This window comes from Micromys minutus (assembly GCF_963924665.1).
Source record: "Micromys minutus genome assembly, chromosome: 12".
In the NCBI taxonomy this organism is placed as follows: Eukaryota; Metazoa; Chordata; class Mammalia; order Rodentia; family Muridae; genus Micromys; species Micromys minutus.
Genome location: NC_137981.1, coordinates 34954073 through 34974864, shown reverse-complemented (window position 1 = coordinate 34974864; position 20792 = coordinate 34954073). Strand labels below are relative to the sequence as shown.

Sequence of the window (20792 nt, the reverse complement as noted above, 5' to 3'; positions counted from 1 at the left end):
GTAAGTTTCTATTTATGAAACATCCAGAAGTGGCAATTCTCAGGAGATGGGTATAAATATTAGCGGATGTTAGGGCTGAGTAGCTAAAGTAGCAAGGAAAGCGAGGATAGATTTCTCTTGAAAGTTATGAGTATGTTCTTAAAGGGGTCCTTGGGGATGTTTATATATGCTTTAAAAACGCATAAAATTGTATACTTGGGTGAATTTTATAGTCTATTAATATTCTAATAAAACACTTCTTAAAAGAACTGGTTAAAGATAATTACATGATTAAAAGATAATTATGTTTGTAATGACTAAATTCTTATCTGTGGCGTAGTAAGCTGTAAAATTGAAAAGTGTGTAAGCACACATATGCATACATACACATGTGCACACATGTATACACACACACATACATACACACATAGAATCAGTGATGGGACGTACATATTTTATTGTCCTAAAAAAAAACCCAGAATCTGATAAATGCTGATGACAGAGATAGATATGACAAACAGCAGTGCAGACATTAAAAGCATGTAAAGAATTCAAGGAACTGAGACCAGAAAGCACTTCCCACTTCACACAAGCACCACCCTTCCTAAAACAGAACATGGGCCTAAGAAGCAGACCCAGGGCTTCACCAAAGAAACAAGAGCAATGCCAAGCCCTGTGCCCAGTAAATAGCTGAATTTAAATTATCAGATGATGAAGGAAAGTGACTGGTGATACTGCTCTCAGAGAAGAGAAGGACCAACATTAGGTAAATGGAGGCTCCCATAACAAATGAGAAAGAAATGCCAACTATTTCTGAAAGAACAGCTCTTCCCAAGGATTTTATAGGTTACGAACCTTCCAATCTAATCTGTGAAAACAACAGGAGTGATTCTGGATCTTTGAGTACTGAAAACTTTGTTCCCTTCATTTTTAAAGATGATTTCATTTGAGACTACTGTGGGGGAGGGGTTATACATACAAGTACAAGTCCCTGGGCAGCCATAAGAGGGCGCTGGACACCCTGGAGCTGCAGTTACAGGCAGTCCAGAGCTGTCTCACTAGGGTGCTAGGGACTGAACTTAGGAGTAGTGTGAACCTCACAGCTGCTGAGCTGCCTCTCCAGCCCGCCACCCATTTGATTTTTAAAAGATACTCAGAAGCCAAAACTAGTTTTCTTAAATACAACTGAACTCTTTTGCATTAAAAAGTTTTAAAATACTGGAGAGGTATATCAAGATATGGAATGCACAATGCTGTGATGAGGCTAGAGAGACAGCTGGGTCAATAGGATATCTGCCTCACAAGCATGAGAATCTGGGTTCAGATTCCCAATGCCCTCACATCAAAAAGACAAGTGTTGGCTGGCACGTGACTGAAATCCTAGCACTGGGACGACAAAAACAAGATGATCCCAGGAGCTCACTTGCCAGCCAGTTTTATGGGATCCTTGAGGTCCTGGTTCAGTTGGAGATCTGTTTCACAAAAAAAAAAAAAAAAAAAAAAAAAAAAATGAGGTGAAAAGTAACAGAAGACAAATGATAGTGATTGATAGCCTCCTTCACACTCAAGAAGGCAAACCCATGTGCAAACGTGCATGTACAAAAGACTGTCATACTCGTTACTTAAAAACCGGTGCAGCTTTTCTTCCTGATATCTTAGTGAGACTTCGGTAGTGGCTCTACTCTCTGAGCTTCATTGTGCCACCCAAGGATGACATGGAGAACAATGATGGAGAGTCAGCCACAAAAGACAAGGACCCAGTAAATAATTCTGCTGGCAAGGCCAGAAGGAAGTGGTCCAAAGGCAAGGTCTTGTCTTGTTTGACAAAGCTTCGTACAATGAGCTCTGTAAGGAGGTTCCCAACTATAAGCTTATTGCTCCAGCCGTGGTGTCTGAGAGACTGAAGAGTCGCAGTTCCTTGGCCAGGGCAGCCCTTCAGGAGTTAGTTAGCAAAGGACTCATTACAGCAGAAACATTCATGAGCAGGGTTCAATCCACTGCACATTTGAGAAAATAAAACTTCACTAAACAAACAAACTAACTAACTACCAAAAAAAATAAAACCCCAAAAGAAAAAACAAACAACTGAGTGGAAATGTTAAAATTAATTCTGAAAAGAAAAACAACAACATAAAAGCATCTATCAGTACAATATCATTAAATAGATCTTACAATTTTATAATTAGATGAAGATGGAGTTATGTGCAATATAACTAAACATAATCAGCTAAAGAATCTATAAAATCGCAAAGAATTTTCAGATGTATTATGAAACAAAATTAATGCCAGATTAGTATTTTTATACAAAATAAACAGGACAACAAACTGTATTTTAAGAGAATTTCTAAAATATGAGGTAAATTTATAGTGATAATAGCTAACATTTACAAAAAAGCTCCAATTTTTTATGAATAAAATGTAACAGAAACAATAGCAACTATTCAGTGTCTCAGGGGAGCCTCTGCATCAGTGGTTCTCAGCCTTCCTAAAGCTGTGACCGCTTAATACAGTTCCTCATGCTGTGGTGGCCCTGAAACATCAATTATTTTTGTTGCTACTTCATAGCTGTAATTTTGCTGCTGTTATGAATTATCATATAAATATCTAATATGCAAAGTATCTGACATTCAATCTCTGTAGGGGTCCTGACCCACAGGTTGAGAACTATAGCTCTAAATATATTGAATGTCCAGCAGCCGGTCAAGATCCAAATGAATCATAGAATAGGGATTATTTATATTTAATGGATATTTGATTATAACATGCAAAGAATGTCATGAATAAGCCTGAAAATATAGAAGTGTATTAAAAACAAAATAATTATAATGGATAAAGCTATGATAAAAATAATTGTTTTTTTTTTAATTATGCTTTCCTAAGGTGAGAAGCATGGTGAAATATTAAGTCATAAAATTATGAACTAGCAAGAGGATAATTAATGAATTTATGAGTCTAAAGATAATGCTTTGAAAAAATACACCAACTACAGCAAGATCAGAAGTTAGAAGAACAATACCATGCAAGGTATATAAAATAATTAACACCAATCTCTTTATTACCAGTCTCTGGACATGAATAATGGTACAGGGGGCTGGAGGTGTTGTTCAATAGTTAAAAACACTTACCATTCAGAACCTAAGTTGGGTTCTGATCACCTATACCTCTAAAGGAAAAAACACTCACATGCACATGTCCACACACAGTGGCACATGCATGCTCATAATTTTAAAACTGAGTAAGTCTTTTAGAAAGAATCGATTTTGCTCTAAAGCATGAATCACATAGTAAGAGCCATCTGCAAAGAAACAGTGTTAGGGATTAGAGACAAGCTCTGTTTTTTATAACATGCAACATAGACAGCTACTTGTCATTTTACCCCTAAGTTTGATCTGTACCTAATTGTAGGTTCCATGTGGACTTCAAAAGACAACTTGATACAACTACATTAATTGACTTTTGAACAGAGCTTTATATTTCCTCTCAAGTTTTACAGCGATTTTTTTTCTGACCACTATGGCTAGGATTAGAAATTCTATCAACAAGAATGAGATGCCAAATCCTAGTTCAGTGATTATAATGATTAAGATGTGGGAATGGTTATAGCCATTGTTGTTGTTTTTTTTTTATTAACATTTATTGGGACTCAGAAATGCTCGTTTACATGATACCTTCAGATACTTATGGACAACAGCTAAGGCTGTCATGTCTGAGACTACAGCTATTACAAAGGGAAAAGTCTGGCTATTCAGGCTTTTACTGAGAAGGTTAGCTGATACAGTCCAGAGACATCATACATCACTGGACGAAGATGATTTCTCCACAAGTGGACTTGGAGGAAACTGGCTGTCTATAAAAATTTCTACACTATGATCAGATATTCAACAATGATTGGATAAATAATCAAGCAGTTGTGCAATGTACACTGTGCATATATTAACATGTTTTGAGAAAATTATAGTATGTTAAGAATATATTTTAGTAAAAATGTTTAAAGTGGAGTCTAATATGCCTTAAGACTAAAAAAGTCATGTTAAAAACAGATCTAAACTGACAGATACATTTGTATTTTGTAAAAATAAATGTTTGATCAAATTTTTTTTCATTTTATTTATTTCATATTTTCAAAAATAATACATATTTTCACGACTACCTATAAATTAAAATGTATATATTTAAACCTATCAGAAACACAGTTAAAGGTATCCTAGGGAAAATGGTAATACAAAATATCACCGACATGCAGTGGCATTTGTATACCTACAATGGGTGTATGTGTACACACTTGCTCTATGGAGATAATTAAAAAAGATGATCTTTACAAATGTTAACATCTGTTCAAAACACAATAAGTTTGTCTCAAAGAAATGAACTGTTATTCATTCCAAGACTCATATGCAAAATGCTTAACCCCTGGGTGTTGAAAGTTCTATCTGGAATGCACCCTAAAGGCCCATGTATGGTCTCCAGCTTGGTGCTGTTGAGAGGAGGTAGAACCCTTAACAGGTGAGGCCTGGAGGGAAGTCTTCTTGTCACTGAGAAAACATCCTTACAGATCATTATGGGACTTTAGTCTCTTTCTGTCTTAGGCCTTTGAGCATGAGAGATGAACAGTTTTACTCCACTATACTGTGTACCATAATGTGCTGGCTCAATTAAGGTTAAAGGCAGCCATGCCAAGCAGTCACGGGATAAAACCTCCAAAACTGTGAGCTGAAATCAACCTTTCTGTAACCTAAGTTGATTCTTTCAGATATCTATTGTTGTGATTGAAAACTAAGACAAGGAAGGGGCTGTTACTACAGCAAAGTATCCTACACTGCCCCACAATAAAGTAAAAAACTGTGGTATATCATAAAAAAAGAGTATCATAAAAACCTATGGAACTTTGCAAATTGTTACATTTTTTAAATTGCTACATTTTCTCAAAAATATTAACTAAAAAAATAATTAACCAATATTTAAAACTGGATGTTGTATCTATCATCTATTTATGTATCATCTATCTATCTACTTATCTATCTATCTATCTATCTATCTATCTATCTATCTATCTATCTATTTACCATCTACTATCTACCTGTCTTAGTTTGGGTTTTACTGCTGTGAACAGTTACCATGGACCAAGACAAGTCTCATAAAGACAATATTTAATTGGGGCTGGTTTACAGGTTCAGAGGTTCAGTCCATTATCATCAAGGTGGGAGCATGCCAGCATCTAGGCAGGCATTGAACAGGCAGGGCTGAGAGTTCTTTATCTGAAGGCAGCTAGGAGAAGAATGACTTCCAGGGAGCTAGGACTAGGGTATTAAAGCCCACACCCACAGTGACACACCTACTCCAACAAGGCCATACCTCCAAATAGTGCCACTCCTTCTGCCAAGCATATTCAAACCATGATATCTATCTATCTATCTATCTGTCTGTCTGTCTGTCTGTCTGCCTGCCTGCCTGCCTGCCTGTCTGCCTATCTCCATCTGTCTATAAAAATACATAAGTATATACATCTATCTAAAAAGACACATATGAAAATATTTAAGTATTTTCCTTCAGTCTTGGGAATACAGAACACTTAAATATTTTTCTATATTCTTGTGCTTCCTAAATTTTTCAAAAGGAAAGTGGCTATCTATCTCTATGTGAAGCTGCAATTTGTTTATTTTAAACAATGAGTATGGTAGCATTGCCTGTTGGAATACACAGATAAGGTCTACATGGAAGGACATAGTTTGGTTGAACTGTACATTTTGAAATGATTTATACAGAGACACAGGCACTTGTTGAATAGTCAGCAGTCCCCAGACCTTGGAGTGGCCTACATTTACATGACATTCAGGGACAATGTCTCAAAATGGCCCACCAGTGGTTGAATTTGAAAGTAGAGGACAGGGTTTCATATAGGTTTTTGTGAAGAGGAAGGGTCCGCCTCAGTACCTCGGGGCAAAACTTACTAGGACTCTAGATGCCAACTGTTAAAGACTATCCTTGCAGAAGGTAAAATAGCCAGAATATCCAATTATTTTGTAGATGAACAAATATTCTGGCACGGTTGACTTGCAGGCTGTAAAATGCATGCATGAACCTTTGTCTCTTGTGCCTTTATACTTTCCCAAGTCCACAGCAGATGTACTGAACGCCTTATGAGAGACTTCTGCACAAAACCTGGAGACTTAAAGGATTAGTTTGCAGACATCCTGCCCAATCCTGTGTCACTTTGGTGGTTGGGGAACAAGAGAGGGATGGGCTTGAGTTTTATTTGATACCTGCAAACACAACACCCGTGCAGTCTAAAGAATTCAGGGACCTCTTGTCACTGTGAACACACTTTCTTGGAGAAGGCTTTTTTTTTTTTTTTGTAGTAGTAGTAGAGTAAGCTGACATCCTGATTATGAGTTTTTAAATTTTTTTGTATTATTTATGTGTGTGTGTGTGGGTGCTATGGCATGCTATTAGATGGCAGAGAACAAATTGGGAGAGTTTACTTTCTCCTTCATGTGAGTACAAGATATCAAACTCAGGTCATTATATTTAGCAGCAAGTGCTAATATGGGAAGAAAACACGAAAGACGCAAATGTATAGACTCGTGTTAAACAACAGAATTTGTGTAATTTCCCAGTACTCAATGAATTGTAGCTTATAAAAAAAAGAACAGTGAACTCCCGGTGCAGCCAATTTAAAATATGCCTCCTCTTTCTGCCCCTGTGTTCTCATCTCTAGTAAGGAAGGGCTGCCTTCAATCATGTGTGAGGTTCCCTTGTCCTCTAGCAATAGGCGACTCTTGTGTCTTGTAAGGACACTGCAAAATCGTGAAAGTCTGGAATAAGGGCGGAGGAACTGCAGAAGGAAGAGCTGAATCTGCAGCGCCGTCTCACCCCCGTGTGCTGGCCCGTGCAGCACCGCCCCACTGGAGAGAGCATCTTCCTCTTCCTACTTTTTTTTTTTTAAGTATAATTACTGAAGCTTATGTTTCACAGTTAATGCTGTCAAGCCTTTTAAACTAATTGGTCTTTTATAGAAAATTTAACTGAAAATTAACACATTTTTTAATAACATCGCCTTAACTTTAATGGCACTCTGCCTTTCGTCTATAATTGCACTAAAACTGTCATTCCCCGTGTCATAACTGCCATTTTTTATATTTGCTAGTTTTCATGGTGCAGATTTCTTATTTTTAGTATTTTTCTTTCGTGAGCAATGAGAACCATCTCAGTTAGTTTCTCCTGGATCTGCCTTGCCTGGTGTAGCAGCAAGGGGTATGTTCTCAGGTCCAGCACAGCATCCCGCTGCTTGCTGCTCAGACACGACACCGCTGCTAGCCCATCTGCCTTGGCTGCACCTGTGGACTGTCTGTCTGCTCGTGAGCATGAAAACTGGGAGCACTTGGAAGGAGTATGAGAGATGTGTCATGAGCAGGAAAGAGCTGGCATCTTTAGAATGGTAGCAGTTTATCCTGGGCTGACAGTTCAGCCTTCAACATAAGGGCCACCCAGCGTGTGGCCCCTCAGGACATTACAGTAGAGATAGAAAGCAGGTGGGATAAACCCAGGTTCAGAGAAGCTCATTCTCTGGTCTTACTAACACAAATCTAGTTATTTCTGACACCAAGAGACCAGTTCATAGGAATCTGTAGACTCTGACTCATTTATCCAATAGCTCCTGGGTCACACTCCTCTAATACAGTGGTTCTCCACATGTTTAACACTGTGACCCTTTAATACAGTTCTTCATGTCTTAGTGGCCCCAACCATAAAGTTGTTCTCATTATTATGTCTTAACTGTAATTATACTACTGTTATGAATCATAATATAAATATCTCTGTTTTTCAATAGTCTTAGGCAACCCCTTTGATAGAGTTGTTTGACCCCCAAAGGAGGCTCAACCCACAGCGTAAAAAACACTGTTGTAAAGTATGTGTACACACATGTGTGCAGGAGACAGAATGTGTGACCAGACATAGTTTTACATATGCATATATAATAATAATAATAAATAACAAATCTACAGCTTTGTTGTGACATATGCCTGTTTGTTGAAAGACCTTCATATTCATTTGTCCTTATCCAAGTTCTACAAAGACACTCAACTGATTCCCAGGCAAAAGATAAACAAAGGTTGGTGGTGAATCAGATACAGAAGCCTCAGGTCTTCTTGACCTTGCACCACACTGACCCAATTACTCTATGTGCTTAAAGTCTGTTTTCCTTATTTGTCACCATTCATCCATTTCTCTACAGTTATTACCTCTAGGTTATCCAAGCAGGAAAAAAAACCTAAACAATAGAAAGTCACGGCCCATGGTTTTCTTCTCCATCCTGAATTTGTAGCACAGAGTATGATGTCTGTTATTTAGGAGGTGAAGAATGATATTTGATGATATTTGTTATTTAGGAGGTGTTAAGTACTGATTAAGAACAATAATTATAATACAGATCTAGAGAACTGGTCATATCCTAATAGTTCATGATCGATTATATAACCATGACCATGGTCTCATATTTACATGTATGATTATTGTCCCCATTTTTAAGATGACAAAAGTGAGGCCTAGTGAGATCTAGGGTCTATATCCAGTAATCTAGTGTAGCCAGTGAGCCAATGTCTTATCTTCTTATTCCAGCTGTGCGGGTGCAAGTAGAAATATAACTGGGATTTGGAGGAAGTGAAAACAAAATCTGAAGATTTATACACAGCTCTAAAATCAGGGTTTTTTTTTCCCACTGTGTGTGTATGTGTGTGTGTGTGTGTGTGTGTGTGTGTGTGTGTGTGTGTGTTTGTGTGTAAGAAAAAGAGAGACAGAGAGAGACAGAGAGACAAAGAGACAGAGGGACAGAAACAAAGATGTAAATCTAGGATCATTCTCAGAATTTCATTTCTCAGTAATTTATGAAAACACACCCTTTATAGACGATGTATCTGATCCTACCTGGAGCACACTGACTGTCTGCCTAGAAACACAAATGTTATATATTTGAGTTTTTAAAAACTCTTAACAGTATTTTCTCTTCTGAAAAAAAAAAAAAAAAAAAAAAAATCCCATAAACAGCTTACTTGCATCTCAGTAAGATCAGAGTTCTAAAAATCTCTGAAATTAGGATCAGAATTAAAGTGACGTTTTTAAAGAGACAAGATCTGCCCCCCCCCCCCAGAGAATCTGGTGCTTTACTGAACCTGATCACGTAGTGTTTATTGTTCTTTCTAGCATGCTCAAGATTTTGTAAGACTGAGCCAACCTCAGCATAGTAGCCCAGGAAACCAAGGAGACCCCTCTTCCTACTGGTTACAGAAGCCACCAGTCAACCTTAATTCAGGTGCTGTTATCTCATAACTTTTAAAAACCATAATTCTGATATTTCACTAAGATATTCTTATGTTTGCACTACATCCAGTAACGCAGAATAAACCAAATTCCTCTCTGAAATCCTTGTGTCTTCCTCTTTCCTCACCCAGTAATTCTTTGGGGATTCATTTTAATGAATAGAGGATAATGATAATAATGCATAATTAGCATATAAGTTTCTTAACACAATCAAGAGAATGACCTTCTTTAGCAGTGCGTGAACATATGTATGGATAAACACCCTCTGAGTTATGTTCCTAGTTTAATGTGCTCAATAATACCCCGTTCCATGGGTTCAGCAAAGGTCAGTTTTTATCCAGCCCACACCCCATTTTCATAAACTGTGAATTTGACTATTGCAAAATGAGAAGCCATGTCTATCTGGTAAAGAAAGAAAGATACTACTGGGAAAGATTCCCAGTACCTGCCATGAGCTGTTCTAAACACTCGCTGTTGCCTGTTGTAGTGAATGATGCTGCCACTGTGCTGGAATGCGCTTTCTTTATTGTTACTTCTTTGGAGAGTCACAAAGTGGTGGTGGTGGGGATGCATCAAGGAGTCAGCTTGATGCACATCAAGTTACTACGGGAAACCACTGCTTTTGATGTCTCAGTCAACAACTCCTATGGTCCATCATTCTGTCTCTGCCCTTCAGCTGGGAAGAGCCCTGTGCTTGGTCCTCATCCAAGCTCTAGTCTTTTAGTGACAGGCAGGGATGTTAGTGTCACCCTTGGCAAACTGTGCTTTCTGCTTTGTGTTCACATCCAGGCTATTCCCAACTGTCCCCCATTTTACCAATGAATGCTCAGACCCACCACCTGCCTGCATCAGTATCTTAACTACCCTCCCTCCAGCTAGAAGAGATGCTTACATGGACAGCACCCCCAATCTTGCCTGACCAAGACATCCCCACCTAGCAGATAAGGCAAGTGCTTCAGACACAAACCAATCACTTCAGGATTAAGTCCAAAGACTCATAAACATGGTTTTCAATGTCTTCCCTGGGCTTTCCTCATTTTGCTTCAGCTGCCCTTTTTTCCTTGCATGTTGAGGAATTTATAATATTTACTTGTGTGACTGATAAATATTGGCATCCTTTCTCAAGAGAAACATTCATGAGCGCCCGCTCTTTTGCATGCACAGCTCTCAAGTTCCAGCCAGTATCTCCTACTGTGAATACAGTCCGTGGGTGTGGATCCCACCCCTTGAGTGGAGAGAAAGAGGAGAGACAACTCACCGCGCTCATGAGTGAGTCCAGGACGCTGACGGCAAATGCTGTCCCACAAGCAAAAGGCTGTGTGAGGTACAGCTCTGTGTCAGGGTCATCATCATCATCTTGGTCCAAAAACTGAACATTAGTATCGTTCACTAAAAAAGGCATAAAATAAGAATTAGCTCTGAAGATTACACATGGGTTAGTGAAGCCAGAGAGATAGTTAAGGGGCTGGGTTATAGACACTTTGTGACTGTAAAAAACAAGCATGGGGAAGCTGTTGATGGGTCCTGGGGTTGGCGAGCACAGGGACTCAAGTGGCCTGCCCCTAGAGGATTGTTTTAACTTCTAAGACCTGGAGGGCAATGAGGGCAGGCAGGATTATTCCATGGCAACTGCATTGACCAGTCCTTCGTTACAGTGTTAGAATCATGACCAAGAAACACCCTAGGGCATTTTTTGGTAGCCAAGTCCTCTGAGAGAGGGACATGGCCATGAGTAGCCATGCTGGGATGATAAGGTTAGCCGCAAAGAAAAAAAAAAGCAACTTATTCAGGAAGAAAAGCAATGGGCCAGAAATGCAGCAGGGGCAAATGGGCAAATGGCAAGCAGTCTCCCTCAGGCAGGACTTCCACACAGCCCCAAGGATGGGCCCATGAAGTACCTGGTGAGCGTCTTCTCTGAACTCATGCTCAATGGGTCCTACTCAATACATGCAGTGGGTCCTCCTGCTGTTTTCTGACTTTCTCTGCAAATCTTCCTACACTCTAACCCCCCCCCCCCAACAGCTCTTTCTCCCCTATGTTCTACAAGAAGATATGGCCAGGGCAAGATGTCTTCCTTCATTGTCATCTGAGGAGCCCCCAAGGACTCCTCCTGCATACACCCACAGGCTGGGGAGTTGTGCTTTAATTTATAAAATGAGTGATAAGTGAGATGTCTTTAACTTATAAAAAATTAAATGATAAATTAACTCCTATCCCTATCATGGCTTCATAAATGATCAATTTTGAATTGTAATGGGGGGGAGTGTGGGAAGTTGGGGAGAGGTAAACATGATTTCTGGAATAATTAAGGTGGTTTTAGGAAGAGAACAAATGAGGTTTCCCTTCTGTGTCTTTTTCTGAATCTATCTGCAGCTAATTCTCTTTCCCACAGTTATTGTTTTAATTTTTTAAAAGGACTTTCTTGACAACTTTCCTTAAAACAACAGCAACAACAACAAGAAAACCCTTTTGTTTATTGCATGAGTCACAATAAGTGATAATAGGACGGAAGGCTCGGCGTGGAATTATTTTTAAATGACGCCACCTTTTTTGCTACCCTGGAGAATGACTCTAATGGAGGTGGCTCTTTGTGGTGATTTTTCCAAATTTGATCCCATTTGGGTCCCAGTTGTATCGGAAGCGAGTGAACTGAAGGAGGGCGGGCGAAGGGCTCCATTCTGGTTTTGTCCCTACGTTCTTTGTCATAGCATTTCATGATCCTGCAGCCAAGTTGCTCTCACTGTAAAACGGAAACGTTCTGCAGCCTCTCAAGAAGTAGCTCGGAGACTCGTAGGAGAGCCCTGGATAAATGGAGGCTGGTATCTTGATTGTCTGTCAATCTATGACAGTATGGAAATGTCTAGCCTCTCTCTCTCTACTCCTCTCGGAATCACTAACGGTTTACTTATGAACCCTCCAAATGGGTTGTGTTAAACTGAATTATAATAGGCACTGAACTGTCTCCACATTTATTTCATGTTCGACTAAAAGTCTATGTCATGAGCTGTAGCCTTACTTCATGTGGAAATGACATAACACATTGAGTAGTCGGAGATCAGCCGATCACAAGTGGCTTTATGACCAAACTAAATTTGGATAAGACAAGTTTCACCAGTGGCCCAGCCAGGCTTTCTCTCCATATCTCATTTTCTTCTCTCATATTTAACTTCCCCTTTCTCTGGAGATGGACACACACACACACACACACACACACACACACACACACAGACACTGCTCTCATACTGGGCCAAATATAAGGAACCATTTTGGTTTTGTTGTGTGCCCCTGCAATACTCTAGAGTTATAAATAAAGAAGATTGAGGTTTCTAAACCAGGCACTGGAGAGATGGGTTCGTGATTAAGAACACTGTTCTTGCTAAGAACCTGTGTAGGCATCCTAGCACCCACACAGTGGCTCACCTGTAACTGTATTTCAGAGAGCCCAATATTCACTTCTGTCCTCTGCAGGCACTAGGCATACACATGAGCCACATACATATCTGCAGACAAACACTTATATACATATAAGGTAAATAATAAATATTTCTAAAAGATTTTAAAAATTTCTCTCTCTGTCTCTCCATCTCTGTTTCTCTGTCTCTCTCTTCTTGACAGTGTCTCGTAGATCCTAGGTTTGCTTCAAACTTCTTATGTAGTGGAAGGTAAGGGTGAATCTCTGATGCTTCTCTTCCACTTTTGCAGAGTAGGAGTTGTGAGTGTGGCACTGTGTAGGCAGTTTATAAAGTGCTAGCAATCGAACTGAGGGCTTCGTTAATGTTAAGCAAGCATTCCATATCAACTAAATGAAGTCCCATGTCTATAATTGTATCTCCTAATATTCTAAAAGTATGTTGTAATAACCATGGTATTTCTACTCTAGGAATCAGAAAGAGAGAGCACATGCATTAGCATATGGCTTTATTTGTTCACAGCAGCAGCTGATGGTGGCTGTACCATCATTTCAAGTGGAGCAGTGTCTCTCCCTTGTGTATAAGAAGATGGGTAAGAGACAGTGCTACTTTTGTGTGGCCACAAGTAGAAGAAACAACTCTGAATGTTCGGGGATCTAAGGATGTAGGCTATTGGAAGAAGATGTCAAGGTAAGAGTTGGATTTCAGTGAAAAGCTTGCCTGTTGTGCTGGGATCACCAGTCTTAGAAAGGTAATAGCTAAGGTCGTCCATGTCCAGTTCCCAGAACAGCAACTACATAGCTGAGAGCATACACCAATCCCAACGAGCAAGTACATAGCTCGTGGCACTGCCCCACAATGTAGGTGATCAAGTATAGCTGAGAAAACCGTGTAAAAATGGCTTCCAGCAAAGTTTTGCTCATGGAAATGTCAGGAGCCTTTACCATGAGCATTTTGGGATGGGTGGGGTCTGTAATATATTACAGTCTTAAAGTGTGCTTGGCCTTGGTTGCCTCTATGTCTTTGTGTGTGTTCATCTATGCATGTGGAAAGTACAGGTCAACATTAGTTGTCTTCCTCAATCACTTTTCGCATTGTTTTCCTGGATGGGGTCTTACAACTAGATCTTGGGCTCACCAACTCAGCTAGACCACCTGGCCTGCAGACCTCAGGAATCCTTCCACCTCTGTCCCCAAGGACTAGAATTATAAGATGTACCTTGGCAAGCTCAGGTTAGATGTGGATGGTGGGGATTGGCCCTCGGGGCCTCAGGATTGGGCAGCAAGCCCTTTACCACAAGCCCACCTTTCCTGTCACACCTGTCTCTGTGTCTTTTAAAGAGCATATGGCTGGGGCAACTCACCGGAGCACACATCCTAGGGCAGGTGGTAATGAGTGAGTATTTGCAGGGGTGAAGTTGGGAGGAGGCTTGGTGTGAGGATAGTGGCCTGGTTACTAGAGAAACTAGCCTTAAGAGTAGGAGGAGCAAGTGGCCTGAACTATTAAGCACAGAGGGAAACGACTCTGTTACCAAAGAGGGTCAGGAGACTTGATAACCAAATCACTGCCTTGTATCTAGATCCCTAAGCCTTTTGCTTCTCCTTTTCCACCAATCAAAGAATCGGGATATTCTGGTCAGTTAAAAGCACAGGGAGTCTGAATGAAAGGAGAAATTCTTGGCATGGGTGCTGTTGAAAGCTGATGTAGGTATCTGTGTGGGAGATGTTCGGTGAATCTTCAAAACAGTAGTCTGGAGTACGTGAGCTGCCTTGGTCTTTTATGGCCTTCTGGTTCCAAGAAGAACAATGGAGAAACCCAGGCTTTTAGCCAACAATGCTAAACATGACAAAGACACCTGTCCTATTGTTGAAAACAGTGAGATACTCCTTGACCTGGGTGAATCTGTCCAGATAAATAGCTCTCTCTAACAGTAGTCTGCGTTGGCAGGACTGCGTGGTGGACAATTTATCCCTCTGTTTCTAGACACCTCACAAGCAAGATGACTGTGTTAAAAGCCTCCTCTCTTATTTTGAAATATATTTGGGGGTGAAGAAAATGGAGTGTTCATTTCATTTTCGAGTCCTGTGAAGGCAGGTGCTTCCCAGCCCTCCTCCTATGTCTCTGCCAAGAAGCCCTTTGCTGTGTCTGTTTCGAAGATCAATCTGCAGTTGGGAGACCTGCTGCTGATGGGTGCCCTTCGTGGGTTATTAACCAAGTCATGGGGAACCACGGGGGGGGGGGTCTGACAAATGCAGTCATGACCAGAGGCCTTTATCTTTGAGATAAATTCACTGTGAACCTCCCAGTGAGGGCTTTGGACCAGCAGGGCAGGGGGGTCAGAGTGTAAGGCTGCCAGCCTGTTCTACACCCTTCTTGGAATCTAGCTTAAGTAAGAAAAGGTCCCCTGGGAACCAGCTGCTTTTTATGGTTTCAGAAGCCAAACTTCTGAGAGAGGGCTTAGTAGGGGGAAAAAAAGGCAAATAAAGTCAGAATAAAGAAAAATAAACAGCTGGAGGGAAGGCACTGTCTAGGATTTCTTATCTTAAAATTTTTATATTTCTCCTTTGACTGCCTCTGAGAGCTGGGAGGACCTGTCAGTCAAACTGACAGCGTGTTGGAAGAGGAATGCCAGGAGGAGGCAGGGGAGAGTGGGCACGCGTGGGATTTAAAAGAAAGAGAGAGAGAAAGGCTTGGGCCAGGGAAAATGAATTAGAGCAGAGACACTTTGGCAGCTACTGCCAGGTCAGGTGGGTGTGATCAAAGGTTTACTGATGCTGTGTGGGGGAAAAAATCATTAAGAAAGGCCAGAACAAGACAGTCGATTCCAACCAGAGCCACAAATAAAACACATTCAAAGCAGTGCCATGGGGTAGCCTTTCTGTTACAGCCAGCGAAATGAGGGCGGGGGTAGCCAATGAGAGCTGGAAACACCAAGATCAGAACAAAAGAAAATACTGATGTCAAGGGAGACAAGCACTTCTTACCCAACTCCGTTATCATTAGAATGTGCGTCCCACTGTTTTTTTCCTGATTGACTGATACCAAAGGCAACTTGCCCGGCTTAGCTAATTGGATGCAGCGTTTAAAGGTCCGGGGTTGGGGGGGGGGGAGGATAGGGAGTGGAGGAAAGTACAGAACAGAAGAAAAGAGTGAGGGAAAAACAGGGGCAAGCATTCTCAAGCTAAGCCACCCGGACAATAGACAATCTGTATTGTCTCAGGGGAAGAGCCATTCCGTAGTTTTGTTAACTTCATACCAGCTACCATGTGGCACATGGTACAGGCATGTCAGAAGTTGGATTCTATTGGCTACACATTATAGCAAACCTGCACCCTCCCCCCATTCATAAGTTGGTCATTTAACCAAAATGACTTTTGTTGAGAATCTCAAGTAGGACAGGGTCAAGGTGGGGTTGTCACATAGCGGAGCAAACAGACACGTGATCGTGATCCCCGTTCTCAAAGGGGATCCATTCTCAGATGGGATGGGCTGAACAGACCTGAGGTTCTGAGCGAGGGTTGCAGCTAAAGACACCTTTGAAACAGAACACTCAGAAGAGGCGCCTTCATGAAGAAGCCACTGGAAGAGTCTGTGCCTCTTTTCTTTCCCCTTCCCAAATGGATGCCCCAATTTCAAAGCAGTTCTCATGCTCTTTCGAAAACGGGACCAGCAGAAAGGAAACTGTCTATTTGTCTTTTGAGAAAGATAGAACAGTTTTTCCTTCAAATGACCTGCCTTATCTCTATTCAAACCTCTCTCTCACTGTTCCTCCCCAAGTTCCACTGAAACCTATGTGCCTAAAGAGCTAACGAATGGGCCAAACTCCCTCCGTTCCCCACGGTCTGAAAGACAGAGTGCCCATACACTGAGCTGCAGTGACCCCCTACCGAGTTCCGTGATGATGGGAATGTTGACCCCAGTGGTGACGGACGGCTGGCGCAACATCCCGTGCACTGGGCTGTTGTCAGGCGAGGATCTGTCCATTCCAGGAGGTGTGAATCCTAGTGGGGAGAAATTCAGAGGAGTAGAAAATCTGGAACTGATAAAAAGTACACATACAAAACCCCTCAAAATGTAATGTACACATTATTGACCGGTCACCAAGTAACATAGGATAAACTCGGCAAACCTTTTATTGTTTGTTTGTTAGAACGTTATAGAAAAACCACTTGAAGCAATTCCAATGTCCTCTGACACCGTCCTGAAATCCCACAGCATAGCAATGTTTACTCGGCTTACAGTTTCCCCCTCTCCTGTCAAACAACTGGTACTGCACCTAGTTGCCCTTAAGTAGGACGGACTATATGACACACAGAACATTCTTGCTAATGAGAAGAATGCACCACTTCCGGTATATGGTATATGACTTTGATTTGTCCTTCTCTTCCCCACCTACATCTAATACAGAGACGTGGGTCGCTATGGAGATGCAGTCCAGACAGCCTTCTCAGACAGCGACCCATAAAACATCCTACGTGGAAGAGGATGGCGGGCTGCTTTAAACCACAGGCGTGTTCTGTTGGTTGTTACTGCAGCCTATCCGAGCTCAATCGGTCTATTCTCTTAAGCCAGCTGATTGCAAGTGAGGAAGTTCAGCCCCGAGGCTCTCGGCAATTGTTCTTTAGTTTTACAAAGAAATGCACAGAGACCTCTCTTCTGACTCCCCCAGGACATTGTTTCATTGGTTTGCAGATCCTACACCTGGGGCATCCATTTTCCAACTAGGTTGAACCTCCATTGAACGCAAAAGTAACTTGCTGATACTGTCTGAACTGTATGGTAGAGCCATCCTTGAAGTCCTGAGGTGACTAGCCGGGCACTACTTAGAAATCATGAGATTTATGAAAAGGATTTAAGATTCGAGATGTCGCGTTTAGCAGAGGTGAGGCTTCCTCCAGTCAAGCCCACTGAGTGTTCTGTGAAGGATGCCTGCAAAGACACACAACTGGAACACACAACAACTGCAGTGTTAGTCTGGAACCCAGAAAGTCAACCAGGCTGACCTTAAACTCACAAAGACCCATCTACCTCTGCCTCCCGAGCACTGGGATTAGAGGTGTGCTCCACCACACCTGACTCCGTTTCTCATCTCAATCTGGGCTTACTCATGGACGAGAAACTCAAAGATACAAGAACACTTGTCTTCATTTCCAAATCGAAGTTCCCAACTGATCAAAGGACCACATTTTGCAGACACTCACCAGTCAGTAATGGGACGAGACAAGTAATGGGCTGATTCATTTGGGGATGTCTGGCGCTCAATAACTTGCACATCCCCTGGAATGGTCATGAGCACAAAGCGTCAGAGACATTTAAGGCGCCTCTCGCACCCTCTGTTCTCCTTTAGATTCAAGCACTATGCTTTCAGGAAGAACGGAAAGTATTACTTAGTGTCCGTTCCCTGATTGCACCTAATGGATTTTTTTTTTTATTGTTGTAATATTATTACTCCTCATACAGGCTAACTCCCACTCAGTGAGTTCATGTTCATTCTTCCTAAACTTTGGAGTTTGTCTGTTTTTCAGCCAGCCGCATAACCAGGAGCATGCATGCATTTTATTTATTTATTTATTTATTTATTTATTTATTTATTTATTTATTTATTTGGAGCATGCATTTTAAATGTTAGCTGTTTCCTTCCCTTTGAACAGCGAAGGGGAAGAAATAAACTGCTTTCATCAGAAGTTGCATTCAAACGCATGAAAAATTGCAAGTGACAGCTGTGCCGATTCAGTGGCTGTGACGTTTTTTGAATTTCTCCAACGTGACAAGTAAACGCCTTACATTGGTAATGCTATATGCATAATACATGGCCTGTATTTTGACAGCGCTCATCAAGTGCTGACTTGAGAAAATATGGGACTGCTCCTCAAAGGGTAGCACCCATAAAGCAGGCAGAGATACAGGTCACACAGTGTTAGGAAAGCTGTATTTCACTGCAGAGCCTACAACAAGCCAAAGCTCCCTTTATTTCATCATATTTAAAGATTCCACTTTTTCCCCCAGCTGTGGAGAGACTCAGTTCCTTTGCAGGAAACCTTCATTTAGAAATGGGGTACTTGTTTCCTGGGCTTCTTACACTTGGCTTTTATATTCCATTACCTCTACAGTCTCCAAGGCTGGTTCTATCAGCATCTGCAACTGACCAAGTACGACAGGTAGACAGACATTTCCACTGAAGTTCTGTCTCTCCTTCACATGTGACCCCAAGAGCAGGATATCAATGTTAACAAGAGAACTTCAGACAGACCACATCTTCCCCTATTTTACTACTTTTCTGCCCTCACACTTTAAAGGGGTAGCACTTTCCCCCTTCCTCTCATATAGTTGTATTACCAGTAATCAGGCTTGATTAACTTTGGTTTGTCCCTCTAAGGGTCCTAATATAGGAAACTATGATCAGAAGTGCCAGGGTGATGCAGACTCCCCAAATGAACCCGATGAAAAGAGAAATCCAGGTGTATTCTATCCGACGAACTGAGGCAGGAGGATGACTTTTGATGTCATCATCAGGTCTTGGTTGCTGAAGAAGCAGATCTCAACAATGCTCATGTCTCCACCCTTTTATCCTAAGGATCCCTTTACATGTTTATATAGAACAACACAGGTGTTCTGTATGTGCAAGCCAGGACATGTGGCACATATACTGGCCACCTTCAGCCAGACACCAGAAAGACTAGGAAATGCTCCAACATGGGAGACAGCTCTTCACTTTGCAGAAAGAAGGTATTGTTCGTGTTTGAGGTCTAGGAAAGATACCTCACTTAGAAGAGATTCAAGCTGAATGTGTAGATTGCCTATGTTTTTCCTCAGGCTCTAATCCTTTAATATGTTAGCACTGTTCTCCATGGTGTTAGAAATGGTCTCCCCAGACTACCTCCTCTCCTTCCAGGGAAGCCCCCATCCTGAATCTCAGTGGTGGCTCTGACTGGCATGCATCTCTGTTAGTCACTTAGCATCAAGTAACCTCTACCTTAACTCAGGCTGGACATTCATATTTCATGGGCAGCAAGAAGAGTATTAGGCTAGAGAATTTCCTGCTTAGTCCAACTTCCAGCTTATGTATAACAGGCTTGACTTAAATAAATAAATAAATAAATAAATAAATAAATAAATAAATAAATAAATAAATAAATGGTACTAGTTAAGAAAATTGACTTGAAGCTGGAAATTACAAGTTCAAATTATGATATTTTCTTTCTCCAAAGTCTGTTAAATTTTTTAAAAAAATATTTTTACTGAGTTGTTTCATTATCTGGCTGTTCCATTCCATACATGTGATTTTTTTAAAAATTACTCTCCACACTACCAATGCTCATCTACCTCTGATGCTTCTCCATCCCATTCTAGGATTCATGACTTTTGGTTTTTATTTTGTGACCAATGTAGTTTAATCGGGGCCACCTGTATGACTCATGGATTAGGACTGTCTATTGGAGCTGGGTTGGGTTATCATGGGTTACATGACTAAGGCTGTGTTTCCTCTTCTCATTGGATCTACCAGAAGTGAGTAACTCAGTATTGGGCTCCAGCCACAGTCTCTCCTCCATCTATGACTGACTGGTCCAGTCAGGAGAGGAAGGGGAGGCATCAGCTAATGAAAAGTCCAGAGCATGGTACTTTAGTGATGGTGGCTTGGAACGAAAGAATTCAACACAAGCATTTGGATGATTCCTGCTAAGAGCTAGGAGAAAAGACAGAAAAAAGTAACATCAACAAGGTTTTCACTAGTTTAAAAAAAGGTTTCCTCCCTTACCCAAGCCTCAGGGAACATTGTGGAGGAAGGGGTAGAAAGATTTTAAGAGCCAGAGGATCAGGGAGTTTACTATGAGATTGAGTCTCTTGGTAATGTCAAAAATTACACCCATGAGGTCTCACCAATATGTCTGCCCAACTGTTTGCTGAACAGGGATGGCACCAAGGGACAAGCCATAGAATATAAGGACAAGCCACTAAGGTCTCATTCCTATGTAAAAAACTATAAGCAACTAAAGAAAGTTGGAACATGAGAAATAGCCCTCCCCAGAGAAAAGCACACCAATGAATTTCCAGTGCCAGTGGTCAGCCCTACAAATATACATTCAGGCA

At 41.2% G+C, this 20792-nt stretch overlaps 1 protein-coding gene across 11 annotated transcripts in view; it reads right to left on the bottom strand.

Annotated features, from left to right (window-relative positions):
* The window catches only part of KCNMA1 (potassium calcium-activated channel subfamily M alpha 1), a 666778-nt gene that overhangs the window by 18281 nt on the left and 627705 nt on the right, over window positions 1–20792 (bottom strand). For 6 of the 11 annotated variants that reach the window (XM_080926078.1, XM_080926079.1, XM_080926069.1 and 3 more), the window contains 3 exons: window positions 16592–16705; window positions 15689–15769; window positions 10553–10683 (listed from right to left, as the gene is read on the bottom strand). In XM_080926078.1, the coding sequence (XP_080782204.1) occupies window positions 10553–10683; window positions 15689–15769; window positions 16592–16705 (326 nt within the window). The remainder of the gene's footprint in view (window positions 1–10552; window positions 10684–15688; window positions 15770–16591; window positions 16706–20792) is intronic. The other 5 variants (XM_080926070.1, XM_080926073.1, XM_080926076.1 and 2 more) reach the window with 1 other exon arrangement.